Below are 22756 nucleotides of genomic sequence, written 5' to 3' on the forward strand. Positions count from 1 at the left end.
CCCATCCACACCCCAAACAAGTCGAGGGGGAGGGGGAACATGCTTTTGCTCAAGACTTTCATATTAACATCTTATCCATTTGTTTAGTTAGACGTCCCTTGTCTACAACGGCACATATATTAACTTGGTGCTTTTATCAGCCATCGCCTTCTTTTCTCCGCTGTTTTTGTGGTCTCCTTTTTCTTTTTTTCTTTTTTTGTCACGTAGTTTGTGCTCATCTACTTGCATCTATTTATCACCATGAACTAGGTCCTAGTTCATTTTCTCAAGGTATGCAAAGTGTTCTCTGACTGGATGAGGTGGCGATCATGATGTCACTGCTCTTCCCTTCTACCTCATCCAGTTCTAGGATACTTTCCTTTCATTGTGCAAATGCAAAGCATTTGCTTAATGGTGCCTGGGCTGAATTGGTGATCTACTGTGTTCACAATGCAGCAGGGCAGGCGCTTGGCATGGGACTTTAAAAGCTAACGGTGATCACTGTAGTAGGGGTGGTGAATACGGTACTGTCATCTTCCATGGGGATCGGCCAGGTATGGCATATGAATACTTGCATTTACCTGAGCTGGAACAGTGTAACTATGTAACAACAATATCCATACTTAAAACTGGTCATCCATATAGAACACTGGTCATCTTTAAGGCTAAAGTTGACACTTTGCTGGTCTTTGTGGTATGTTAGGTTCAGAAATAAGTATGCAAATGTATCCCCCAATGAATTGGAACTTTAAAGGCAGAGATAAGAATATACTGACTTATTTTAAACAATTATATCAATCTTTATTAACATCGACAATAAAACAATGTAAATTGTTTTGCGGCAGTTTTTTTTTTTTTTTCTTTTCTATTTCCAAATTGACAGCAGTATCGTTGTATTACAATCATTACACAATTGTTACATGAAATTATTTGTTTAGCATTGTCATAAAGATATCCAACGCGTTTCAAAGTCACAAACCCTGTTAATGTTTGCTGCAATTGTTTGGTGACCTTGGATTGGGGCTAGCTAATACAATGACCTCAATACTTCTACATTTTCGACAGATAGAATAAAAGAAGCCTAGATCCAAAATGTTGGCATTCTGTGTGAGTAAAATATCGTATGTAAGCAATGGGGGCCAGAGTTAAAAACAAAACATGTATATTACTAATGTTTGAGTTGTGTAATAGGAGGTATGTCATAGTGCTGGTGCACGCAGTATTTTTTTTTTTTTCAGAGGAAATTTTTTAGCTCCCTCAAATACCTAGCTACAGTGCCTTGAAAAAGTATTCATACCCCTTGACACAGTCCACAGTTTGTCATGTTACAGCCAAAAATGTAAATGTATTTATGTGATAAACCAACACAAAGTGGCACATAATTATGAAGTGGAAGGAAAATTATAAATGGTTTTCAAATTTTTTTTTACAAATATTTGAAAATTGTGGCGTGCATTTGTATTCAGCCCCTTTTACTCTGGTTCCCCTAGATTTTAGCTAGGTGGCTTCTGATTGATACTCCTAATTAGTACAAATACATGTGTAATTTAATCTCAGTATAAATACAGCTGTTCTGTGAAGCCTTCTGATGTTTCTTAGGAAAAAATAGCTTTATGAAGGCCAAAGAACACACCAGACAGGTCAGGGATAAAGTTGTGGAGAAATTTAAAGCAGGGCTAGGTTATAAAAAAAAAAAAAAAAAAAAAAAAAAAAAATCCCAAATTTTGAACATTTCACGTAGCACTGTTCAATCCATCATTTGAAAATGGAAAGAGTATGGCACAACTGCAAACCTACCAATACATGTCCGTCCACCTAAACTGACAGGCCAGACAAGGAGAGCATTAATCTGAGAAGCAGCCAAGAGGCCCATGGAAACTCTGGAGGAGCTGCAGAGATCCAAAACTGGGGTGGGAGAATCTGTCCGCAGGGCAACTATTAGTCATGCACTCCACATATCTGGCCTTTATGGAAGAGTGGAAAGAAGAAAGTCATTGTTAAAAGAAAGCCATAAGAAGCCCCGTTTGCAGTTTGCGAGAAGCCATGTGGAAGAAGGTGCTCTGGTCAGATGAGACCAAAATGTTTTACTTTTTGGTGGAATACTGCACATTTCCCTGAACTCGCCATCCCCACCGTGAAACATGGTGGTAGCATCATGTTGTGGGGATGCTTTACTTCAGGCACATGGTAGCTGGTCAAAGTTAATGAGAAGATGGATGGTGCCAAATACAGGGCTCTCTTAGAAGAAAACCTCTTTAGAGTCTGAAAAAGCCTTGAGACTGGGGTGGAGGTTCACCTTCCAGCAGGAGAAGAACTCTAAACAGCCACAGCTACAATGGAATGATTAAGATCAAAGCATATTCATGTGTTAGAATGGCCCAGTCAAAGTCCAGACCTAAATTAAATTGAGAATCTGTGGCAAAACATGAAAATTGCTGTTTGCAGATGCTCTCCGTCCAATCTAACAGAGATTGAGCTATTTTGCAAGGAAGAATGGGCAAAAATGTTACTCTCTAGATGTACAAAGCTGGTAGAGACATAGCCAAAAAGACTTGCAGCTGTAATTGCAATAAAAGGTGGTTCTACAAAGTATTGACTTAGGGGGGCTGAATACAAATGCTTGTCATACTTTTCAAGATATTTATTTGTATAGAATTTTGAAAAACATTTATAATTTTCCTTCCACTCCACAATTATGTGCCGCTTTTTGTTGGTCTAGCACATAAAATCCCAATAAAGTACATTTACGTTTTTGGTTGTACATGACAGAATGTGAAAAATTTCAAGGGGTATGAATACCCCTGTATATATGTAAGCCTGGACTTCTAATCAAAGTCAAACATTCCATTTATTCCCTCTGCATCTAACAGTTCAAAGCAGGCGCCGATCAATAGGTTGTTATGACAGGAACAGACAGATGCTTTGAATTGTGGGTTGCAGGAATTCTCTCAGACCTCTGTTTAGATGGAGTTACATATATATATATATATATATATATATATATATATATATATATATATATATATATATATATATATATATATATATATACAGTGGTGTGAAAAAGTGTTTGCCCCCTTCCTCATTTCCTGTTCCTTTGCATGTTTGTCACACTTAAGTGTTTCGGAACATCAAACTAATTTAAACAATAGTCAAGGACAACACAAGTAAACACAAAATGCAATTTGTAAATGAAGGTGTTTATTATTAAAGGTGAAAAAAAATCCAAACCATCATGGCCCTGTGTGAAAAAGTGATTGCCCCCCTTGTTAAAACATACTATAACTGTGGTTGTCCACACCTGAGTTCAATTTCTCTAGCCACACCCAGGCCTGATTATTGCCACACCTGTTAACAATCAAGGCATCACTTAAATAGGAGCTGCTTGACACAGTAAGGTCCACCAGAAGATCCTTAAAAGCTACACATCATGCCGAGACCCAAAGAAATTCAGGAACAATTGAGAAAGAAAGTAATTGAGATCTATCAGTCTGGAAAGGGTTATAAAGCCATTTCCAAAGCTTTGGGAATCCAGCGAACCACAGTGAGAGCCATTATCCACAAATGGCGAAGACATGGAACAGTGGTGAACCTTCCCAGGAGTGGCCGGCCGCCCAAAATTACCCCAAGAGCGCAGCGACGACTCATCCAAGAGGTCACAAAAGACCCCACAACAACGTCCAAGGAACTGCAGGCCTCACTTGCCTCAGTTAAGGTCAGCGTTCATGCCTCCACCATCAGGAAAAGACTGGGCAAAAATGGCCTGCATTGCAGAGTTCCAAGGAGAAAACCACTGCTGAGCAAAAAGAACATCAAAGCTCGTCTCAATTTCTCCACAACACATCTTGATGATCCCCAAGACTTTTGGGACAACATTCTGTGGACCGATGAGACAAAAGTGGAACTCTTTGGAAGGTGTGTGTCCAAGTATATCTGGCGTAGAAGGAACACTGCATTTCATAAAAAGAACATTATACCAACAGTAAAATATGGTAGTGGTAGTGTGATGGTCTGGGGCTGTTTTGCTGCTTCAGGACCTGGAAGACTTGCCGTGATAAAAGGAACTATGAATTCTGCTGTCTACCAAGAGATCCTGAAGGAGAATGTCCGACCATCTGTTCGTGTACTCAAGCTGAAACGAACTTGGGTTCTGCAGCAGGACAATGATCCTAAACATACCAGCAAGTCCACCACCGAATGGCTGAAGAAAAACAAAATGAAGACTTTGGAGTGGCCTAGCCAAAGTCCTGACCTGAATCCTATTGAGATGTTGTGGTATGACCTTAAAAAGGCCGTTCATGCTCGAAAACCCTCTAATGTAACTGAATTAGGTCAATTCTGCAAAGATGAGTGGGCCAAAATTCCTCCAGGACGCTGTAAAAGCCTCATTGCACGTTATCGCAAACGCTTGGTTGCAGTTGTTGCTGCTAAGGGTGGCCCAACCAGTTATTAGGTTTAGGGGGCAATCACTTTTTCACACAGGGCCATGATGGTTTGGATTTTTTTTCACCTGTAATAATAAACACCTTCATTTACAAATTGCATTTTGTGTTTACTTGTGTTGTCCTTGACTATTGTTTAAATTGGTTTGATTTTCCGAAACACTTAAGTGTGACAAACATGCAAAGGAACAGGAAATGAGGAAGGGGGCAAACACTTTTTCACACCACTGTATATATATATATATATATTATATGTATGTATGTATACCTTTTTTTTTTTTTTTTTTTTTTTTTTTTTTTTTTTTTTTGGTGGATCCCCAGGAAGCATTGGGGATTTATTTTGGAATAAAGCACCTTAACGCATTAATGAAAATGCAGAGAGTGCTATAAAAACAGTATTGAACAGTTCTCTCCTGGTAATGACTATATACAGTAGTTAAATTACCATTAGGAAATACTATCAAATTATACAGTATTTCTCTTTGCTGTGTTTAAAAAAAAAAAAGTTTTATAAGGATTTGATGCAGGAATATTATGTTTTGATAAAAAAAAAAAAAGTACCCATCTGAATTATTTTTCCAGATAGATATTCAAGTTAGACAAATAACAGTGATGTTTGTTGTGTATTGGCCTTACTTATAGGCAGAAGATATGCCCCAAAAGAGAGCAAAATGACAACCAGGTCAGACAAGTGACAACTCAGGTGGTAAGTGTGAGAAATCGAATCTATTGATTTACTTATTAATTATTTTCACAAGAAGGTGCTGCAGGTTTTGCTATGCAAACTCATTAGGGATAAACAGACACAGGTAAGTTGCTTCTGATAGAACTGGAATTATTAAGTGGGTATAAAAAAGAATCGCCTCCCTTTTTAAAATCACATTTTGTTGCTTTGCAGCCTGAAATGAAGACACACAGTTTTTGTTTTATCCAGCTATATTTACTCAGTGCAACTTATAACATCCAAGTGAAAGATCTAACACCAATGTGTCAGAGAAAAATAAAAGCAATTCAAACACAGAATCACTGAGTTGTAAAAAGGATCACCCTCTTGGGTCAATATTTTGTTGTACCGCCTTTTGCTTTAATTACAGTCTTTAGTCTCTTGGGCTATGTCTCTACTGACTTTGCACATCTAGACCTTGCAATATTTGCCCACTCTTTTTTGCAGAACTGCTCAAGTTCAGTTAAATTTGATGGTGACTGTCTGTGGACTGCAGTCTTAAAGTTATTCCACGGATTTTCAATGGGTTTTAAGTCTGGGCTCTGACTAGGTCATGCAAGGACATTCACCCTTTTTCTCCCTGTGCTTTGGGTCATTGTAATCTTGGAAGGTAAACCTTCTTCCCACTGACAACTTTCTGCCAGGGGCAGCAGATTTTCCTCAAGAATTTGATGGTATTTTGCCCCATCCATTTTTTCTTCTATCCTGACAAGTGCTCCAGTCTCTGCTGCAGAGCAACACCCCATAACAGGATATTACCACCTCCATGCTTTACTGTAGGAAAGGTGTTATTTGGATGGTGTATTGAATTGAGCTCAAATAATACAATTTTAGTCTTATCTGACCATAACACCTTTTTCCATGTGGCGTCAAAGTGTGTTTTTAGCAAAACTCAGTGGTTTCATGTGGCCTTTCTTGAAGAGTGGCTTTTTTCTTGCAACCATATTGCCATCACATTCACACAATGACTACTCTTTTGTATCCATCTCCTGACTTGTGCCTTTCCACAGCTTTATCCCGGGCATCTTTTTACCATGCCTTGCCACCCCATAATTGATTGTTGCACTATAAGGAACTGAAATGCTCCAGGGAATCTTTTTCATGCAGAGCTCATCAGATGACCACAGCCGATCACTGTTGAAAGTCAAATCGTTTTTAGTGCCATTGAGAAGGTGATTTGCTACACCTGATCGTGAGTCATTTTTAGGAGGGAGTGATCCTTTTTCCAACTCAGTGATTCTGTTTTTTATTTTTATTTTTTATTTTGTCCTGATATGTTGGTGTTCTATTTTTCACTTGGATGTTACAAGTTGTACTGAGTAAATATAATGGACAAAACAAAAACTGCACTTGTCTTCATTTCAGGTTGCAAAGCAGCAAAATGTGATTATTTTAATGGGGGTGATTCTTTTCTATACCCACTGTTACCAGTGTTGCAAAGCTAACTGAGTGCATGACAAGCTGCTACTACATAGTGTGTCCTACCATTTTGTGAAACATGCCATGGCCACAGACAAGCTGGAGCATATTCTACTAATTTTTATTTTTTCTTAATTGACATTCAGAGGAGCCTCTAAGAAGTGTGCAAAGAATGTTGCCGTCATTGGAGACACTTGTAGGAAGATTTTTATTTTTATTTTTTTTTTTTAAAGTGGGTGGACAGTTTATTTGATCGATTAAAGTGATACTAAAGTCTCAGTTTTTTTTTCTTTAAATAACAAACATGCCTGCTCTGTGAAGTGTTTTTGCACAGAGCAGCCCCGCTCCTGCGCTTCTTGGGTCCCTCTTTGTCGCTCCTGACCCCTACCTCCTGCCGAGTACCTCCACAGCAAGCAGCTAGCTATGGGGGTACCTGAGCCGCAGCTCCGTGTGTCCATTCAGACACTGAGCCGCAGTTCGGCCCTGCCCCCTCTTTCCCACATTGGCTTACTAACTTTGACAGCGGTTGGAGCTGATAGTGCCGCTCTGCCATCTCAGCCAATGAGAAGGGGAAGTCCCAGGCAGCAAGACACTCCTGCAACATCGCTTGACCGAGATGGGCTCAGGTAAGTATTAGGGGGTCTGAGGGCGCTGCTGCACACAGGTTTTTTATCTTAACGCATAGAATGTATGAAAGTGGAGTACATGACAATAAAATGCACAGCACTAAAAGCATATAACATGCAGTAAATTTATACTCGCTCACTTTTTTCTTTCTATGTTTGTTTGTGATGCCTATATGTTTTTGCAGAATGGAATTCAAAATACAGGCTTGGATGTTAACGAACTACAGCTGGTGGTGGCAGAAGATCTTCATAACGGGGTTCTGGAGCCTACCAGTCAAGGTGAGGAGAGCTAGTGCTCTGGTAACTTTGTACAGTACTATATCATCAAACCAGCTGCTGGGCTAACAAAAAGCAAAGACATATGTGTATGTAAGTTGAAAGGCAGTACTTTGAGTTCAGTGTCTTGATCTGCTGCTGCAAGCGTCACGGAAAGACCTGGCTTTTTAATACAGGGTGCCTCAGTACAGTCCCCTTGTCTCGTATATAATCCATGCCCGAGGAACCAGTTACTAAGAAAATTACTGTTAAATGAGGGTAGAGCTGTGATCAGTATGCCAGCAACAGTAGAACAGGTTCATATGTTTTACAGCAGTTTACTCTTGGTTTATTTTCTCAAAAACCTGACACCTGTAGTATTGAAGATTGGGCAAGAACTGTACACCCTTTATTAAATTCCACAACAGACACATTTTTGTTGTTCAGTTATTTTATTTAGGTAAGAACACACACAACAAAATTCCCTGACTGTCAGTTAACCTTTCAGCACATTGCTGGATTGTGCTTGGGGCCCACACAAACATGGGGAGAACATACAAAGCCTTTACAGATGTGAGATGAGCACAGTACTCTAGCGCAGAAAGGCAAGAGGACTGGACAATTACTACAGTGCTTTTCAAATCATCTCATGATTATCCTAACATAATCCATATTTGTATATTCAGAGGCTTTTCTTGCATTTAATTGGGACAAAGTAACTTTAAATGTACTGGAAGAGCAGAACTACTAATGTTTAATATGTCCAGGTTATATCCAAAATATGGAGGATCTAGCAGTGCTATTCCCATGTTCTGTTATTGTCAGGATTTCAAAAGATAGTATAACTTTAATGTGATATGTTATGCTGTGAATTCTGAAGAATTTAATTGTTTTTAGTAAGCTTTCTGAAAGAATATTGTGTAAGCCCCCTGCATGACAATTTTGCTGAAATACAATGTCTGGCTGCAGGGCATACATCGTTCTCTTTACTCTTCTTGTATTGTAGCTGCAGATGTTTCTCAGCAGATGCACCATGAAGATCCCACCTCGTCCACAATCACAGTGACTGATTCCCACAGTGATGAAGTTTTTGTTATCTCAGCTGGGGATAACACAGACTGTTTCACTTTCAACACATATGCACTACAGGTCAGTATATATTGTTTTATGCCGATATGTACAAGACATACATATATAAATGTATTGTTTTTATGATGAAATATTATTCTTTCTTTTGGAGCTTATTGGTTTAGTGCTTCCATGCCTTGCTGAACTTTTCCTATTCCTTTGCTCCATTCCTGCTCCCCATTTTTATTTTTACTTTTTCAAATATTTTATTTAACTTGGAAAAGGGCAGCTCCAGTATAACAAGTCATTAGTACAGAAATGAGTAACGATACATGAATCCAAATGGTATAGACAAACTGTGAATGAAAAATTAGCATTTAGAACGTCGGTAAATTAACCAATTGATCTCTTCAATGAGAAAAGTACCAAACTCTAATCAAGCCCAAACAGTCCCTTGGTATGGACCATTTGGGGGATCACATGAGGATACCCATTCCATTTTTCCCTATATATATATATATATATAAAGACCAGCAGTAGAGAGGAAGGAAAAGGGAAAAAGACAAAGGTTGAAAAGAGAGCAAGGGGAATTGGAGGGGAGGTTTGCAACCATAAGGCAGAAAGAAAGGCTCAAGGAGAATAAAACTACAAATAAGAATAAAGATAACCCAGAGCGGTTACCTGACCAATGGGTTCATATTCAGAAAGGAGCTGATCCTTCCTCAGAACAGATGAACATATTCCACAACCTCCATGTTTTAGAATATTGGTTTGCGTTTGTGCTGTGAGGATTAGGTCTTCCATTTTATTTATTTATTCCACTTTGTGAAGCCAAAGACTTACAGTCGGTGGCTGTGTACTCTTCCAATGAAGGGGTACACAGGATTTGGTAGCATTCAGGACTTGACGTATAATTGATTTTTTTTTTTTTTTTATATATATTTTTTGCCAGAATGTCCGAATGTAATAAGAAAGGCTGGATTGTCAGGAACCTCATACTCTGTAAACTTTTGAGTAATTCCCCGAACTTCTTTCCAAAAGTATTTGGTTTTAGGGCAGGACCAAAAGATATCAAGCAGCATTCCATCTCCCTCTTGGCTGCTCCAGCAACGATCGTGGTAGTGGGAAAGAATTTATGAAGTTGGTGGGGGGTATAATACTACCTCATGAGAATATTGAAATTGGTTTCTTGTATCGAGGATTTAGGGGAAAACCTGAATGTTTTTTTGTTGGTCTGGTGTAAAGAAACGGTTCAAGTCCTATTCCCATTTCCTAAGGCATGGCAGGCTTTGTTCATTGGAGGGAGTAATCAATAAGCTATAGGTTTTGGAAATTACCTGAGGCAATGTATCTTCAGTGGAGCAGTATTCCTCAAAAGTGGTCAGTTAATGGCCAAAGCCTTGCGTGTTTGGAAAGGAATTTTAAAAAATGGCACAGCTTGAGAGTTCTCCTTTGTATCCATTAAGGACATAATAGAAGGCCATCTACCAGCTGTTAGGAAATGGGCGACCTGGCTGTGAAGGAGAGCTTGAAATTGTCACACCATGAAGGCCCGGCAAGAAGCGTGGATTCCCAAGAACAAGAATGAGGAATAGTGGGGAGTTTGGAGGAAAGAGAGGAGCATATGTAAATAAATGTGAGCATATGCACGTTGTGGGTCCTATTAAGGGATGTAATTTCAGGGTACAAGGTAAAACCTTGTAGCGCTGCGGTGCCCCCATTAGTGGTTTCGTACTTTGTGTCCAGAGTTTGTCACTGTATCAGTGTCGCCAATCTAGAAGTCTACTTAGGTCGGTTGTCTGGTTATGATTCTGTATGTCCGGGACTACTAGACCTCCATTCTGTTTAGGAAGTGAGAGAGGGAGGCGAGGGCGTTTTTGTGCCCAAATAAATGTAATATTTAAATGTAATATAGTGAGTGTACTTGCTTGAAGTAACAGGAAGGTATTGCTATCGGTAAGGTTTGAAACAAGTACAGCTACTTTGGTAAAATGCTTGTTTTAAGAAGGTTGCAGCGCCCAAACCAGGAATGCAAACCACAATGCCACGACTTCAATAAAATGCGAGTCTTGTGCAGGAGCAAGGAAAAATTCATGTTAAAAATACGGGACAACTTAGGCGGGATATACATTGTGTGAAAAAATATTTGCCCCCTTTCTGATTTTATTTATTTTTTGCATATTTGTCACACTTAAATTACTCAGATTATCAAACAAATTTTATTATTACACAAAGATAACTCAAGTAAATACAAAATACAGTTTTTAAATGATGGTTTAATTTATTAAGGCAAAAATGCTGTCCAAACTTGCCTGGCTTTATGTGATAAAGTAATTGCCCCCTAAACCTAATAACTGGTTGTGCCACCCTTGGTGGCAACAACTGCAAACAGGCCTTTGCAATAACTGGCAATAAGTCTTTCACATCGCTGTGGAACAATTTTGGCCCACTCTTTGCAGAATAAATTTTTACCACTTTAACAACCGCGCCATAGCCGGATGACATCTACATCGTGGCTCGATAACTCTGGGAGGGCATACATTGACGTCCTCCCAGAATTGCGCTCCCTCTGGATCACGCACACGGGAGTATCCGTGACCTCTGGGTCCTCCGGGCCCAGAGCATCACGGATTTCGGTAAATGGCTGTGTCAGGAAAGGTTTTACCTGCTGATAATACTGTCTGACATTTGGCGTGCAGTACTGTGGTCCACCAGCAGGTGTCTCCTGGCAGTCTGGAACAGCCTGGGGAGCCTTCCCCTGTTAGTATTATATGATCCTTGGGCTGCAGTACTGGCGTCCACCAGCGGGTGGTTCCTGGCAGTGTGGTGCCGACATGATCTCCTGCAATTAGACATCACCTGAGTAATCGCAGGAGGTGTGTATAAGTACCCGGCAGACACACTGATGCCTTGCCTTGGTATCTTCCTTGCGCTCTGACCCTGAACATGTGAAGCTCTGCATCTGCACCTGATCCTGTTCCTGTCTGTTACCTGAACCCTGGACCCTGAGCCTTGTACCTGACCCGTCCCTCCTGTGATCAATCCATCCTCTCCTTGTCCTGTTTGTCTTCCTTCCCCAACTGCTGACCCCCTGTTGCGTTTTCCTCTGTTGCTGTCCACACAGCTCTGTTCACACCTGATACGTGACAGGCCACTGACAGCGGATCAATCAGTTGTAAGCAAACAGGCATCATGTCCAGCTCCTCTCTCCCCTCTGTGTAACGATTGGTACAGTGTGAAGGGAGCGATCGGGTGCAGTAGCGTTGTGGGCTGGATCTGTAGTGCCCACAGCACTGATCTGTGCCCATTGCAGCCTCATCCAGCCATGCTCAGCCATCCCTCTGTCATACTCCTCCAGCCAGCCATCCATCCCTGCTCAGCCATCCCTCTGTCATACTCAGCCAGCCATCCATCCATGCCCAGTCATTCTCATCCAGCCATTCATCCATGCTCAGCCATCCCTCTGTCATTCTCATCCAGCCATCCACCCATGCTCAGCCACCCTTCTGTCATATTCATCCAGCCATCCATCCATGCTCAGCCATCTCTCTTTCATACTCATCCAGCCATCCATACACAGCAATGCTCATCCATCTATCCATCCATCCATGCTCAGCCATCCATACTCAGCAATACTTATCCAACCACCCCCAGCCATACTCGGCCATGCTCAGTCATCCCATCCATACTCAGCCATCCACATTTATGGCTCAACCATGGTCAGCCATCCCAATCCACGGCTTGTCCATCCCCATTTATGCTCATCCATGCCACTACAGTGCCTCACAAAAGCGTAATAGGTAGTTAAATTAGATTTGAAATGTATGTCCCTAGAACACCTGATGGTGCTCCCCTTATGTTGGGCTTTTGTGTGTGGCCTGGCTGTGGAAAAGTCTCCCACATGTGGTATCGCAATTTTGTGAAAAAAGAAAAAACAATCTTGATTTTTCAAAGAATTGTGGGAAAAAATTACAACTTCAAAAAACTTACCATACCTCTTACTAAATACCTTGGAATGTCTACTTTCCAAAAAAGGGGTCATTTGGGGGGTATTTGTACTTTCCTGGCTTGTTAGGGTCTCAAGAAATGAGAGAGGCCATCAGTACTTCAGGTGTGATCAATTTTCAGATATTGGCACCATAGCTTGTGGACTCTATAACTTCTATAACTTTCACAAAGACCAAATAAAATACACCAATTTGGGTTATTTTTACCAACGATATGTAGCCGTATAAATTTTGACAAAATGTATGAAGCAAAAATTACTTTTTTTTTTATATAACAGAAACAAAGAAAAAATGCATTTAAAAAAAAAAAAAAATTTTCAGTCTTTCTTCTTTTGTAGAACAAAAAATAAAAAAAACCCTAGCGGTGATTAAATACCACCAAAAGAAAGCTCTATTTGTGTGAAAAAAGGACAAAAATGTTATCTAGGTACAGTGTTGCATGACTGAGTAATTGTCATTCAAAATGTGAGAGCATCGAAAGAGGAAAATTGGTCTGGTTAGGAAGGGGTTTTAAGTGCCAGTGGGTAAGTGGTTAATTCAGCCATTGGAGGGTTTTCCAGCATGAACGGCCTGTGTAAGGTCATGATATGGCATCTCAATTGGATTTAAGTCCGGGCTTTGACTAGGCCACTCCAAAACCTAATTTTGCTTTGTTTGAACCATTTGGAGGTGGACTTGCTTTTGTGTTCCTGCTACATAACCCAAGTGCACAAACTGATGGCCGGACATTCTCCTTTATGATTTTCTGGTAGAGCTTAGAATTCATGGTTCCATCAATTATGGTAAGTCGTCCAGGTCCTGAAGCTGCAAAGCAGCCCCAGACCATCACGCTGCTACCACCATGACTGTTAGTATGATGTTCTTGTTTGAAATGCTGTATTAGTTTTAACATAAACTAAATGAATACAATTTTAGTCTACTAAATTACGACTAAAACTAAAATGGCATTTTCGTCAAGACTAAGACTAAATTGAAATTTAGCGTCAAAATAACACTGGTCTGTAGTGCATGTTCATACCTCAATACCTTAAATAACATATGGAAATTGTAGAGAAATGTTAACTAATGCAGTACAATCTAATTACACCCATTAGATTTTAGTCGACTAAATGTACTGGAGATTTTAGTCAACTAAAGGTAAGACATTTAAGTTAACTAAAATGTACTGGAGATTTAGTCGACTAAATATGACTAAAACGAAAACAATTGCAGAAGACTAAAATGGGATTAAAACTCAACTGCCATTTTAGTACTAAGACTAAAACTAAATCAAAATTTGCTGCCAAAATTAACACTGATGCACACCTTCCAAAAAGTAAAATTTTGGTCTCATCAGTCCACAGAATATTTGCCTAAAAGTCTTGAATAATCAAGATGTTTTTTGGTAAATGTGAGATAAGCCTTTGTGTTCTTTTTGGTCAGCAGTGGCTTTGGCCTTGGAACTCTCCTATGGATGCCATTTTTGCCCAATCTCTTATTGTTGAATCATGAACACTGATCTTACCTGATGCAAGTGAGACCTGCAGTTCTTTTAGATGTTGTTCTGGGTCCTTTTATGACCTCCTGGATGAGTCATCATGATCTTGGAGTAATTTGTGTAGACCGGCCACTCCTGGAAGGGTGCACCACTGTTCCAAGTTATCTCCATTTGTGGATAATGGCTCTCCCGTAGTTCACTGGAGTTCCAAAGCCTTAGAAATGGCTTTGAAACCCTTCCTAGAGCGATACATGAACATTACTTTGTTTCTAATCTGTTGTTGAATTTTTTTTAGATTGTGGCTTTTTGTGATCTGTTAGGCCGCGTACACACGGGCGGACTGTTCGCCCAACTTTGTCCGCTGAACAGTTTCAGCGAACAGTCCGCTCATGTGTAGGCTTGTTCGTCAAACAAAGTTGCGCGCATGCTCAGAAAGGATTTTCACGCCGAAAGCTATAATGCAGTGTATAGGACGTCGTATTTTTCGTCCCGTCGTACGTGCCGTTCACGTCATCGCGCACGGTTTCAGCAAACTGTTCGTTCGTCGTGTGTGGCCATGTCCGTCCATGCTAATTTTGAGCGGACTGTTTGCCGAAACTGTTGGACGGACAAAGTTGGGCGAACAGTCCGCGCGTGTGTACGCGGCCTCAGCGTGCATCACTGTCAGAGAGCTTCTATTTATTTGATTTCTTGATTCGACAGGTCTGGCAGCAACCATGCGTGAGTGTGACAAGTGAAATTTAAGTCCGATTTCCATAAAATTGTGGTTAATCACAGTTTATTCATGATTCAGCATGGGGGGGGGGGGCAATTACTATTTCACATAGGGCCAGGCAGGTTTGAACAGCTTTTTTTCCTTTAATAAATTAAATAATAATTTAAAAACTGCGTTTTGGATTTAGTCGGGTTATCTTTGTGTAATAATTTATTTTTATTTTTTATCTGAATCAGTTAAGTATGACAAATATGCAAAAAAATAAAAAAATCAAGAAGGGGCAAATACTTTTTCCTACAACTGTATGTATCTAAGTATTTCAAGGTTGAGTATGTCCACCCAAACTTAAAATTGTGTTTCGTAGTTTGGAGTAGAGAAGGTGGGATCCCGACCCCATTGCTTCTGATTTGTTGAAATTGATTTTCAGGTTGGACAACATGCCATATGTATTAAACTCCTGAAGAAGGTTTGGGAGAGATATTGACAGGTTAGTTAAAGAAAAAATCATGTCGTCAGCAGGGCCGGACCCTGGGCAAACATTTTCTTGGCCCCGCTTCCATGCAATCTCGCTCTCCACATGCTTTGAGACATACAATAAATAGCAGCTAGACTCGAAATCAGTTTACTCAATCAGATTAGGCAGTGATTGGTTGCCAGAGGTTACAGCATATCATTACCGCTCACTGATTGGCTGCTAGAGGTTACAGCACAAATTATGGCTCACTGTTTATTTTCTAGAGGCTACAGCAAATTACTCCTGCTTGTTGGTTGCTAGAGACTACTGTACATCAATACTGCTCACTTATTGATTGCTAGAGGTTACTGGACATCTATACCACTCACTAATTGGTTGCTAGAGGTTACTGCACATTATTACTGCTCACTGATTGGTTCCTAGAGGTTTACGGTATATCCTTACCGCACAATGATTGGTTTCAAGAGGTTAGTACACAGCATTACTGCTCACTGATTGGTTGCTAAAGGTTACAGCACATCATCTCCTCACTGCCTGCACACCACGGACTGGGGAGGTGAGGTGACCCATCAATAGACAGAAAACTCCTAGGACTCCTGGGATCAGTGCCAATGCTAGGTGCTTGATGGGATTAGTTAGGAGGCAGTACACTGTGGCAAATTCTGAATCATGTAGAGCAAAGCTAGAAATCTTTGGCAAGTATATAGAGGGGTATTCTACCAATGTAATGGGGGAATTTACAAAGAGCACCAATGTGAGAGGGGGGGGGGGGTTACACTGACCATCAATGTGAGAGGGGAATTATACTGACCATCAATGTGAGGAGGAATTTGCATTGACCACCATGTAACTGGGGATTTTACACCACCCACCAATAGAAAAGAGGGATTTCTACACTAACACCAATTTAATTAGAGCATTTACACCAACCAACAGTGTAAGGGGTAATATACAATGACCACCATGTAAGGGGGGATTTGCACTGACAACCATTGTCAAGGAGATTTGTGCTGATCACCAATGTAAGGTGACACTTCTACACTGACCCCCAGTGTTGGGGGAGGGGGGGGGTATTTACACTGAACATCATTGTAAAGGGGGATTTACACTGACCACCAGTGTAAAGGCAAGTCTGCACTTGCCACCAATGTAAAGTGAGATGTACACTGATCACCAATGTTATGAAGAATTGACACTGACAACCAATATAATGGGGGATTTTACATCAACAAGCAATGAAGGGGGGTTTCTACACTGGCCACCAATGTAAGGGGGGGAATTTACACTCGCCACCAATTTTTTTTTTTTTTTTTTTTTTTAAAAGGTGTTTTATTTTCGATTTTCAATTAACAAAGCAGAGAACAATAAAGAAAACAATGCAGATCTTCAATGTATACAGGAGTTAAACCAGGGAGTATTAAGTTAGTCTGCAAGACTATATACCCCAAGAACAAGTTCACAACATTCACTCACACACATTCATAACAATAGCACATATGACCCCTGATCAGTACCATATTTCCTAGGATCCTTAGCCACTGCATTTGTTATACAGCCTCTACTATCCAGTTTAAACTCGTGAAAGATGAATCCCCTTGGCATCACTCTGCCTGAGAGAGTTCAGAGGATAAGACACCCCCCCCCCCCCCCAGAAATCTCTTGATACATCTAACCATGGCTGCCATATCTTAGTGAACTTCTTGGGACACTCCCTACTTTTATGTATTAATTTAAATTTGGGGAGGACCCCATTAACCAAGCAGAAAAAAAACAGAAGTCGAAAGTGGACCCTCATCTTTCCAGTGTAGTAAGATGGTTTTTCATGCAAAAAATAACAAAATACGTAGTAAAGTCCTGGCATGAGTGCGGGGAACATGGTCATTCAAAACCCCCAAGAGCCCTACTTCTGGGGTGTGGGGTATTGGTAGGTGCAGTTCATTATCACAAAAGGCAAACAATTCCTTCTAGGAACTTGAGAGTCCATACCAAAACATGTGAAAGAAATCTGCAGCAATCGTATTACATCTGGCACAAGCAATATCTGGGCCTAGACCCATTTTAACCAGCCTAGCAGTTGTATAATGTAAATGATGTATAAACTTAAATTGTATCGAGATCTTTAGTGCTAATGATATTTTGAAAACATATCTCTATGGCCTCCTCCCAATCCTCTTCAGAGAGCTCAGGCATAAACGTCAACCATTTACGCTGTGCGTTCTGGAAGGGGTCCGCTCCCACCGCCTGAAGGCGCCCATAAAACGTCACCAGCTTGGCAATTTCAGGGAATGATAGCAGATTTTCGATAGAGGATTCTACGAGCTCTATGGTCAATGATCCGAACTGAGTTCTAAGAGCGTGTCATAACAAAAGATATTTGCAGAAAAATTTGTTATCAAGACCGAATTTGTCTGATCGCTTCAAAAGATAACAGTATTCTCCTCGACAATGTGGGAAATGTGTGTGATTCCAAAACGGGCCCACCAGTTAGAATCTGGATGGCCACAGAGCTCAGGGAGGTTAGGGTTCTGCCACAGTGGGGTCTGCGGTGAGACACCTGATAGGGATTGTGTCAACGTTTTCCCTCCCTCCCTCCAAGCCATAAAGCAAACCTCCACAGGAGAACATGTGGAGCCCCCTGATTTCCTTGACTTATGCAATTCAACTCACAGTGAGGTAAGCCGTTCAAAAAGGGTCAGTAGAAAGGCAGTGGCGGGAGTTTGGGGGTCGGAGTGTAGCCAGTCATGAATATATGTGAGCTGGGAGGCACGCTCGCCACCAATTTAAAGAGGGCTTCTACATGGACTACCAGTGTAAGGGAGGATTCGAAACTGACCACAAATGCAAGTTTGGATTTTCTTAACGATTACCAATATAAAGAGGAGTTTCTACACTGGCCACCAATGTAAAGGGGATTTACACTGACAGCTAATGTAATAGGAGCATTCACAGTAACCACCCATGTAAAGAGGGATTAACACTGACAACCAGTGTAAGGGGGACCTTCACACTGGTCACTGGTGTGAATAAAAGGATTGTACACCAAGCCCCAATGTAATGAGACGATTTACACTGACCGCCAATGGAACTGAGACAATTAGCCTGCTTTCACATTTGTGTGTATTGGGAATACATGCAAAGTATCTTTCCTGACACCACAGAAACATTCTGCCCTTTAGCGGATACACAGCAGTGCCATTAATTAATGACACCCTCATGCAAGTGCGTCTTCACATGCACCAAAATTCAGGGTGCTGTGGCTCCATGTTATTTTGAAGAAGGATTTCACCTCCAATTTGCTTACCTTTGCAGAATAGGCTAATGTTAGCCTTAATGACTATCGTTATAGGCAGGACTTTCAAGCATGCTCCTTTACTCCCCCAGTGGTCAGCATTCAGCAGAAGTGAATGAATGAATGAATGAAATACTTGTATAGCGCTCAATGCGAACTGAATCGCCTCTAGAAGTGATGGTAGATATGACCTCAGGGGGACATGATATACATATTAATGCTGCCGCTATTTACATATCAATGTAGGTTATTTACATGTAAACACAGGGTCTGCATGTGAGTCATCTGTACATGGTAAAAGGGCAGAGCTGGGCAGCAGCAACAGAACTTTACACTGTGATATCAGGACAAGGCACTGGACTAAAACTTCAAGGGATAAGGGATTGTATAAAGAGGAATAAAATTCCCTAAACTATTGTGCGATCGGTTTGGGTAGAACAACTTTCTTATCACTCGAAGACGAATGTAAGTTGCCAATTTTTGGTCTCGGACTGATTTGGCCAGCATCCGGCCACACTTCTTGCCTGATTCATAACATATATTTTATGACAAGTTTGTAAAGCGGCTTTAGCTTTATAACTACCTGTCTCCAGGGAGGGGAAAGTAAGAAAAGGTTGGATGGAAGAACGAAAAGTTTCAAAGGCTGTGCTAGAAGGGTACAGCCTCCAAGCTATGCTAAAAAAAAAAAAAACATGCAAAATGCGCTCCAACTCACTGCCGGAGATATGTGCGCAGGCCTAAGTGGGGGAAGCAGTTAGAGCAAGCCCAGAGTGGTTTCCGGCTCATCCCAGCCAAACGGGGGTGAACGTGGATAATAAATAATATATATATTAACACAATTTTACACAGATTTACAGAAAAGGAAAGCTTAAGCCATTCCCGCTGGGCGCGTGCTTGCTTTAATCACCCTATGCTGGGGAACATGGTCATCCATGCTGGCATCGATATGATTAGCCTGCAGGGAATAGGCCATACTCTGAGCTGTCAACCAGGATCTCGCCAACATAGCCCCAGTGCTGCATATGGGTAGAGACAGGGGTTTAAAGCCCTTGGTATTGGTAGGAGACAGGGGACATAAGTCTCTACAGCGGAGATTGTCCACCCGCCAGACCAAATGGTCTCAGGGGGAGTCCCCTTCAAACCACAAGGCCATCCTCCCCTAACAGTCATACAGTCAGGCAAAGATAAAGACGCTAGGGAGCTCATCAGGGGAGATCCCAGGGAGAGTTCCTTATAGGTGGCACATCTACAGTTCTCCAACTAGCATACATATTATAACCACAACAAATAAACCTAAAAGGTCTCAACTGGAGAGGATCAGTACACCAAGAAGCTTATCTACCATCTCACGTGAAGGTAGACTATGGAAAACATTACGGCACACGCATCAACCGTTAATGTCTTAACCTGTAATAGGTGAGGCAGGACATTCCAGTAGTCCACGGTCAATATTTGGAGGTGAATGGCAATGATGTGTGTCAGCATTGTCAGGAAAAGTTGGGTTGTCAGTCCACCTTCCTAGTAGGAATGAGCCGAACACCCCCCGGTTCGGTACGCACCAGAACTTTCGAACGGACCCCAAATTCGTACGAACGTTAGAACCCCATTGAAGTCTATGGGACTCGAATGTTCGAAATTAAAAGTGCTAATTTTAACGGCTAATATGCAAGATACTGTCCTAAAAAGGGTTTGGGGACCTGGCTCCTGCCCCAGGGGACATGGGTCAATGCAAAAAAAACTTTTTGGCGGGAGCACTGATTTTAATGATGATTAAAGTGGAAAAAAAAGTGAAATATTCCTTTAAATATGGTGCCTGGGGGGTGTCTGTAGTATGCCTGTGAAGTGCCACGTGTTTCCCGTGTTTAGAACAGTCCCTGCACAAAATGACATTTAACTGAAATAACGTCATTTAAAGCTGCTTGCGGTTTTAATGTTATATCTGGTTCCTGCAATATGGTTGAAAATCATTGAGAAAAATGGCATGGGTAGCCCTCCCTGCCCATTACCAGCCTCTTTGGGTCTTGTACGCATATTAAGGGGAACCCTGTACCCATATTAAAAAAAGGAAATGCGTGTGGCCCCCAGGCCCTATATACTCAGAACAGCAGTATACAGGCGGTGCAAACAAGACAGGGACTGTGTAGGTTTGTTGTGTTAAGTTGAATCTGTTTGTAATTTTCAACTGGTACATTTTTAAAGTGTAGCTCCAGTCAAAAAAACTATTTTTAAGCTTTTTGGAAAACATAGGGAAGGGTTATCACCCCTGTATAATTTGTTTTGTCGTCCATCTTTTTTCATCTCACTTGCTGTTGTCGCCTTCCGTTTGCAAGTAGGAGATGTTTGTAAGTTGGATGTTTGAAAGTAGGGGCCTGCCCTATATGCTCTGCAGAAATGGCGGAACAAGGTGTTGGTTTTGCCACAACATTGTAAGCCCTCAAAGTGACTCTTGGTGGGCGCTGGAGCGCCCTGCTGTGAACGATTATATCAAGAATTGTAATTACATGCCATTGTTGAACAGTGGTAGAAAAATTGACCTTTGGTGGTTGTGGTGCTGGTGCCACAACACTATAAGTCCTCACAGTTACTCTGGGTGGGCACAGGAAGGGGCCCTCCTGTGAAATATTATATCAAGAATTGTAATTGCATGTCCCTGTTAAACAGGGGCAGAAAAATTGAGCCTTAGGCACTGGTGCTGGTGCCACCACACTGCAACCTCTCCCATATACTCTTGTTTTATTGCAGGAATTAGCCCTGCTGCAAAGCATTGCATCCAAAATTGTAATTAAAAGCCCCTGTTAAACAGGGGCAGAAAAATTGGGCTGATGGCATCACCCAGAACCAGAAATGTTCTTCCAACATATCAGCGGAGGAGGAAGAGGATAGACAATCAACATAACAGGACAGTCACTCAGCATCAGCATAGGCAGTCTTGAAGGGATGTGATATTTCCAAAAAAATTATTCGGTTACATCAGCTTCAGGTGCTTGGTAGCTGTGGGTTATCCAAGACTGATTCATCTTGATGAAGGTCAGTCGATCAACTGATTCGGTGGACAGGCGCACCCTGTGATCGGTAACAAAAGCCACCAGCAGCACTGAAGGTGCGTTCCGAAAGAACGCTGGATGCAGGACAGGCCAGTAGCTCAATTGCATACTGTGCAAGCTCTGGCCAGTGATCCATCCTCAAGACCCAGTAAGCCAGAGGATTTTCGGTGGGAAAGGTGTCCAAGTCTGACCTTGCCCCTAGGTATTCCTGCACCATGTAAATCAGACGCTGGCGATGGTTGCTGGAACCGATCATACCTTGGGGCTGCGGACTAAAAAATTGTCTGAAAGCATCAGTCAGACGGCCACCTTCTCCACCGCTCCTTCTGACTGATGCCTCAGCAACACGTTGTCCAGGACCAGGAGTTTGTAACCTCCCAGTCTCTGGGAACGCGTTGCACAGACCTTTCTGCAAGGCCTCCCGGAGATGTCTCATCCTCTGCTCCCTCTGCGATGGCAAGATAAGGTCGGCAACCTTACCCTTGTACCGTGGATCAAGGAGAGTGGCCAGCCAGTAATGGTCCCTCTCCTTGATCTGAAGAATACGAGGATCCTTCTGCAGGCTTTGCAGGATCAGGGAGGCCATGCAGCGTAGGTTAGCTGAGGCATTCGGTCCGGAGTCCTCTGGGTCACTAAGGACAACATGATCCGCAGCTACCTCCTCCCAGCCACGTACAAGTCCACGGGTTTCTTGGGACTGTAAATCATCCCTACGAGACTGCTGCTGCTGATGCTGAGTGCCAGCCTCCACCTCCATGCTGACACAATCATCCTCCTCATCCTCTTCCTGTGTGATGGGTGGCACAGCAGGAACACTGTCTGGATAAAGGGGGCCTTGAGAGGCAAGGAAGTCCTCCTCTTCCTGCCTCTGTTCTGCCTCAAGTGCCCTGTCCATTATTCCACGCAGCGTATGCTCCAAGAGGTGGACAAGAGGTACAGTGTCACTGATGCATGCACTGTCACTGCTCACCGTCCTTGTGGCCTCCTCAAACGGTGACAGGACAGTGCATGCATCCCTGATCATGCCCCACTGGCGTGGTGAGAAAAAACCGAGCTCCCCTGACCCTGTCCTGGTGCCGTAGTCGCACAGGTACTCATTGATGGCCCTCTGCTGCGTGTGCAGCCGCTGCAGCATGGCCAACGTTGAGTTCCACCTGGTGGGCATGTCACATATAAGGCGGTTCTTGGGCAGGTTCAACTCCTTTTGGAGCTCAGCCAGCCGAGCACAGGCATTAA

At 42.0% G+C, this 22756-nt stretch overlaps 1 protein-coding gene across 1 annotated transcript in view; it reads left to right on the forward strand.

Annotated features, from left to right (window-relative positions):
• LOC143940410 (uncharacterized) overlaps positions 1-22756 on the forward strand; it is an 89772-nt gene that overhangs the window by 42650 nt on the left and 24366 nt on the right. The window contains exons 3-5 of the mRNA XM_077461725.1: positions 5064-5127; positions 7376-7469; positions 8452-8594. Coding sequence (XP_077317851.1) covers positions 5064-5127; positions 7376-7469; positions 8452-8594 — 301 coding nt within the window. The remainder of the gene's footprint in view (positions 1-5063; positions 5128-7375; positions 7470-8451; positions 8595-22756) is intronic.

This window comes from Lithobates pipiens, unplaced genomic scaffold (assembly GCF_037356315.1).
Source record: "Lithobates pipiens isolate NorthernLeopardFrog02 unplaced genomic scaffold, aLitPip1_a1.2 Scaffold_3, whole genome shotgun sequence".
Taxonomy (NCBI): Eukaryota; Metazoa; Chordata; class Amphibia; order Anura; family Ranidae; genus Lithobates; species Lithobates pipiens.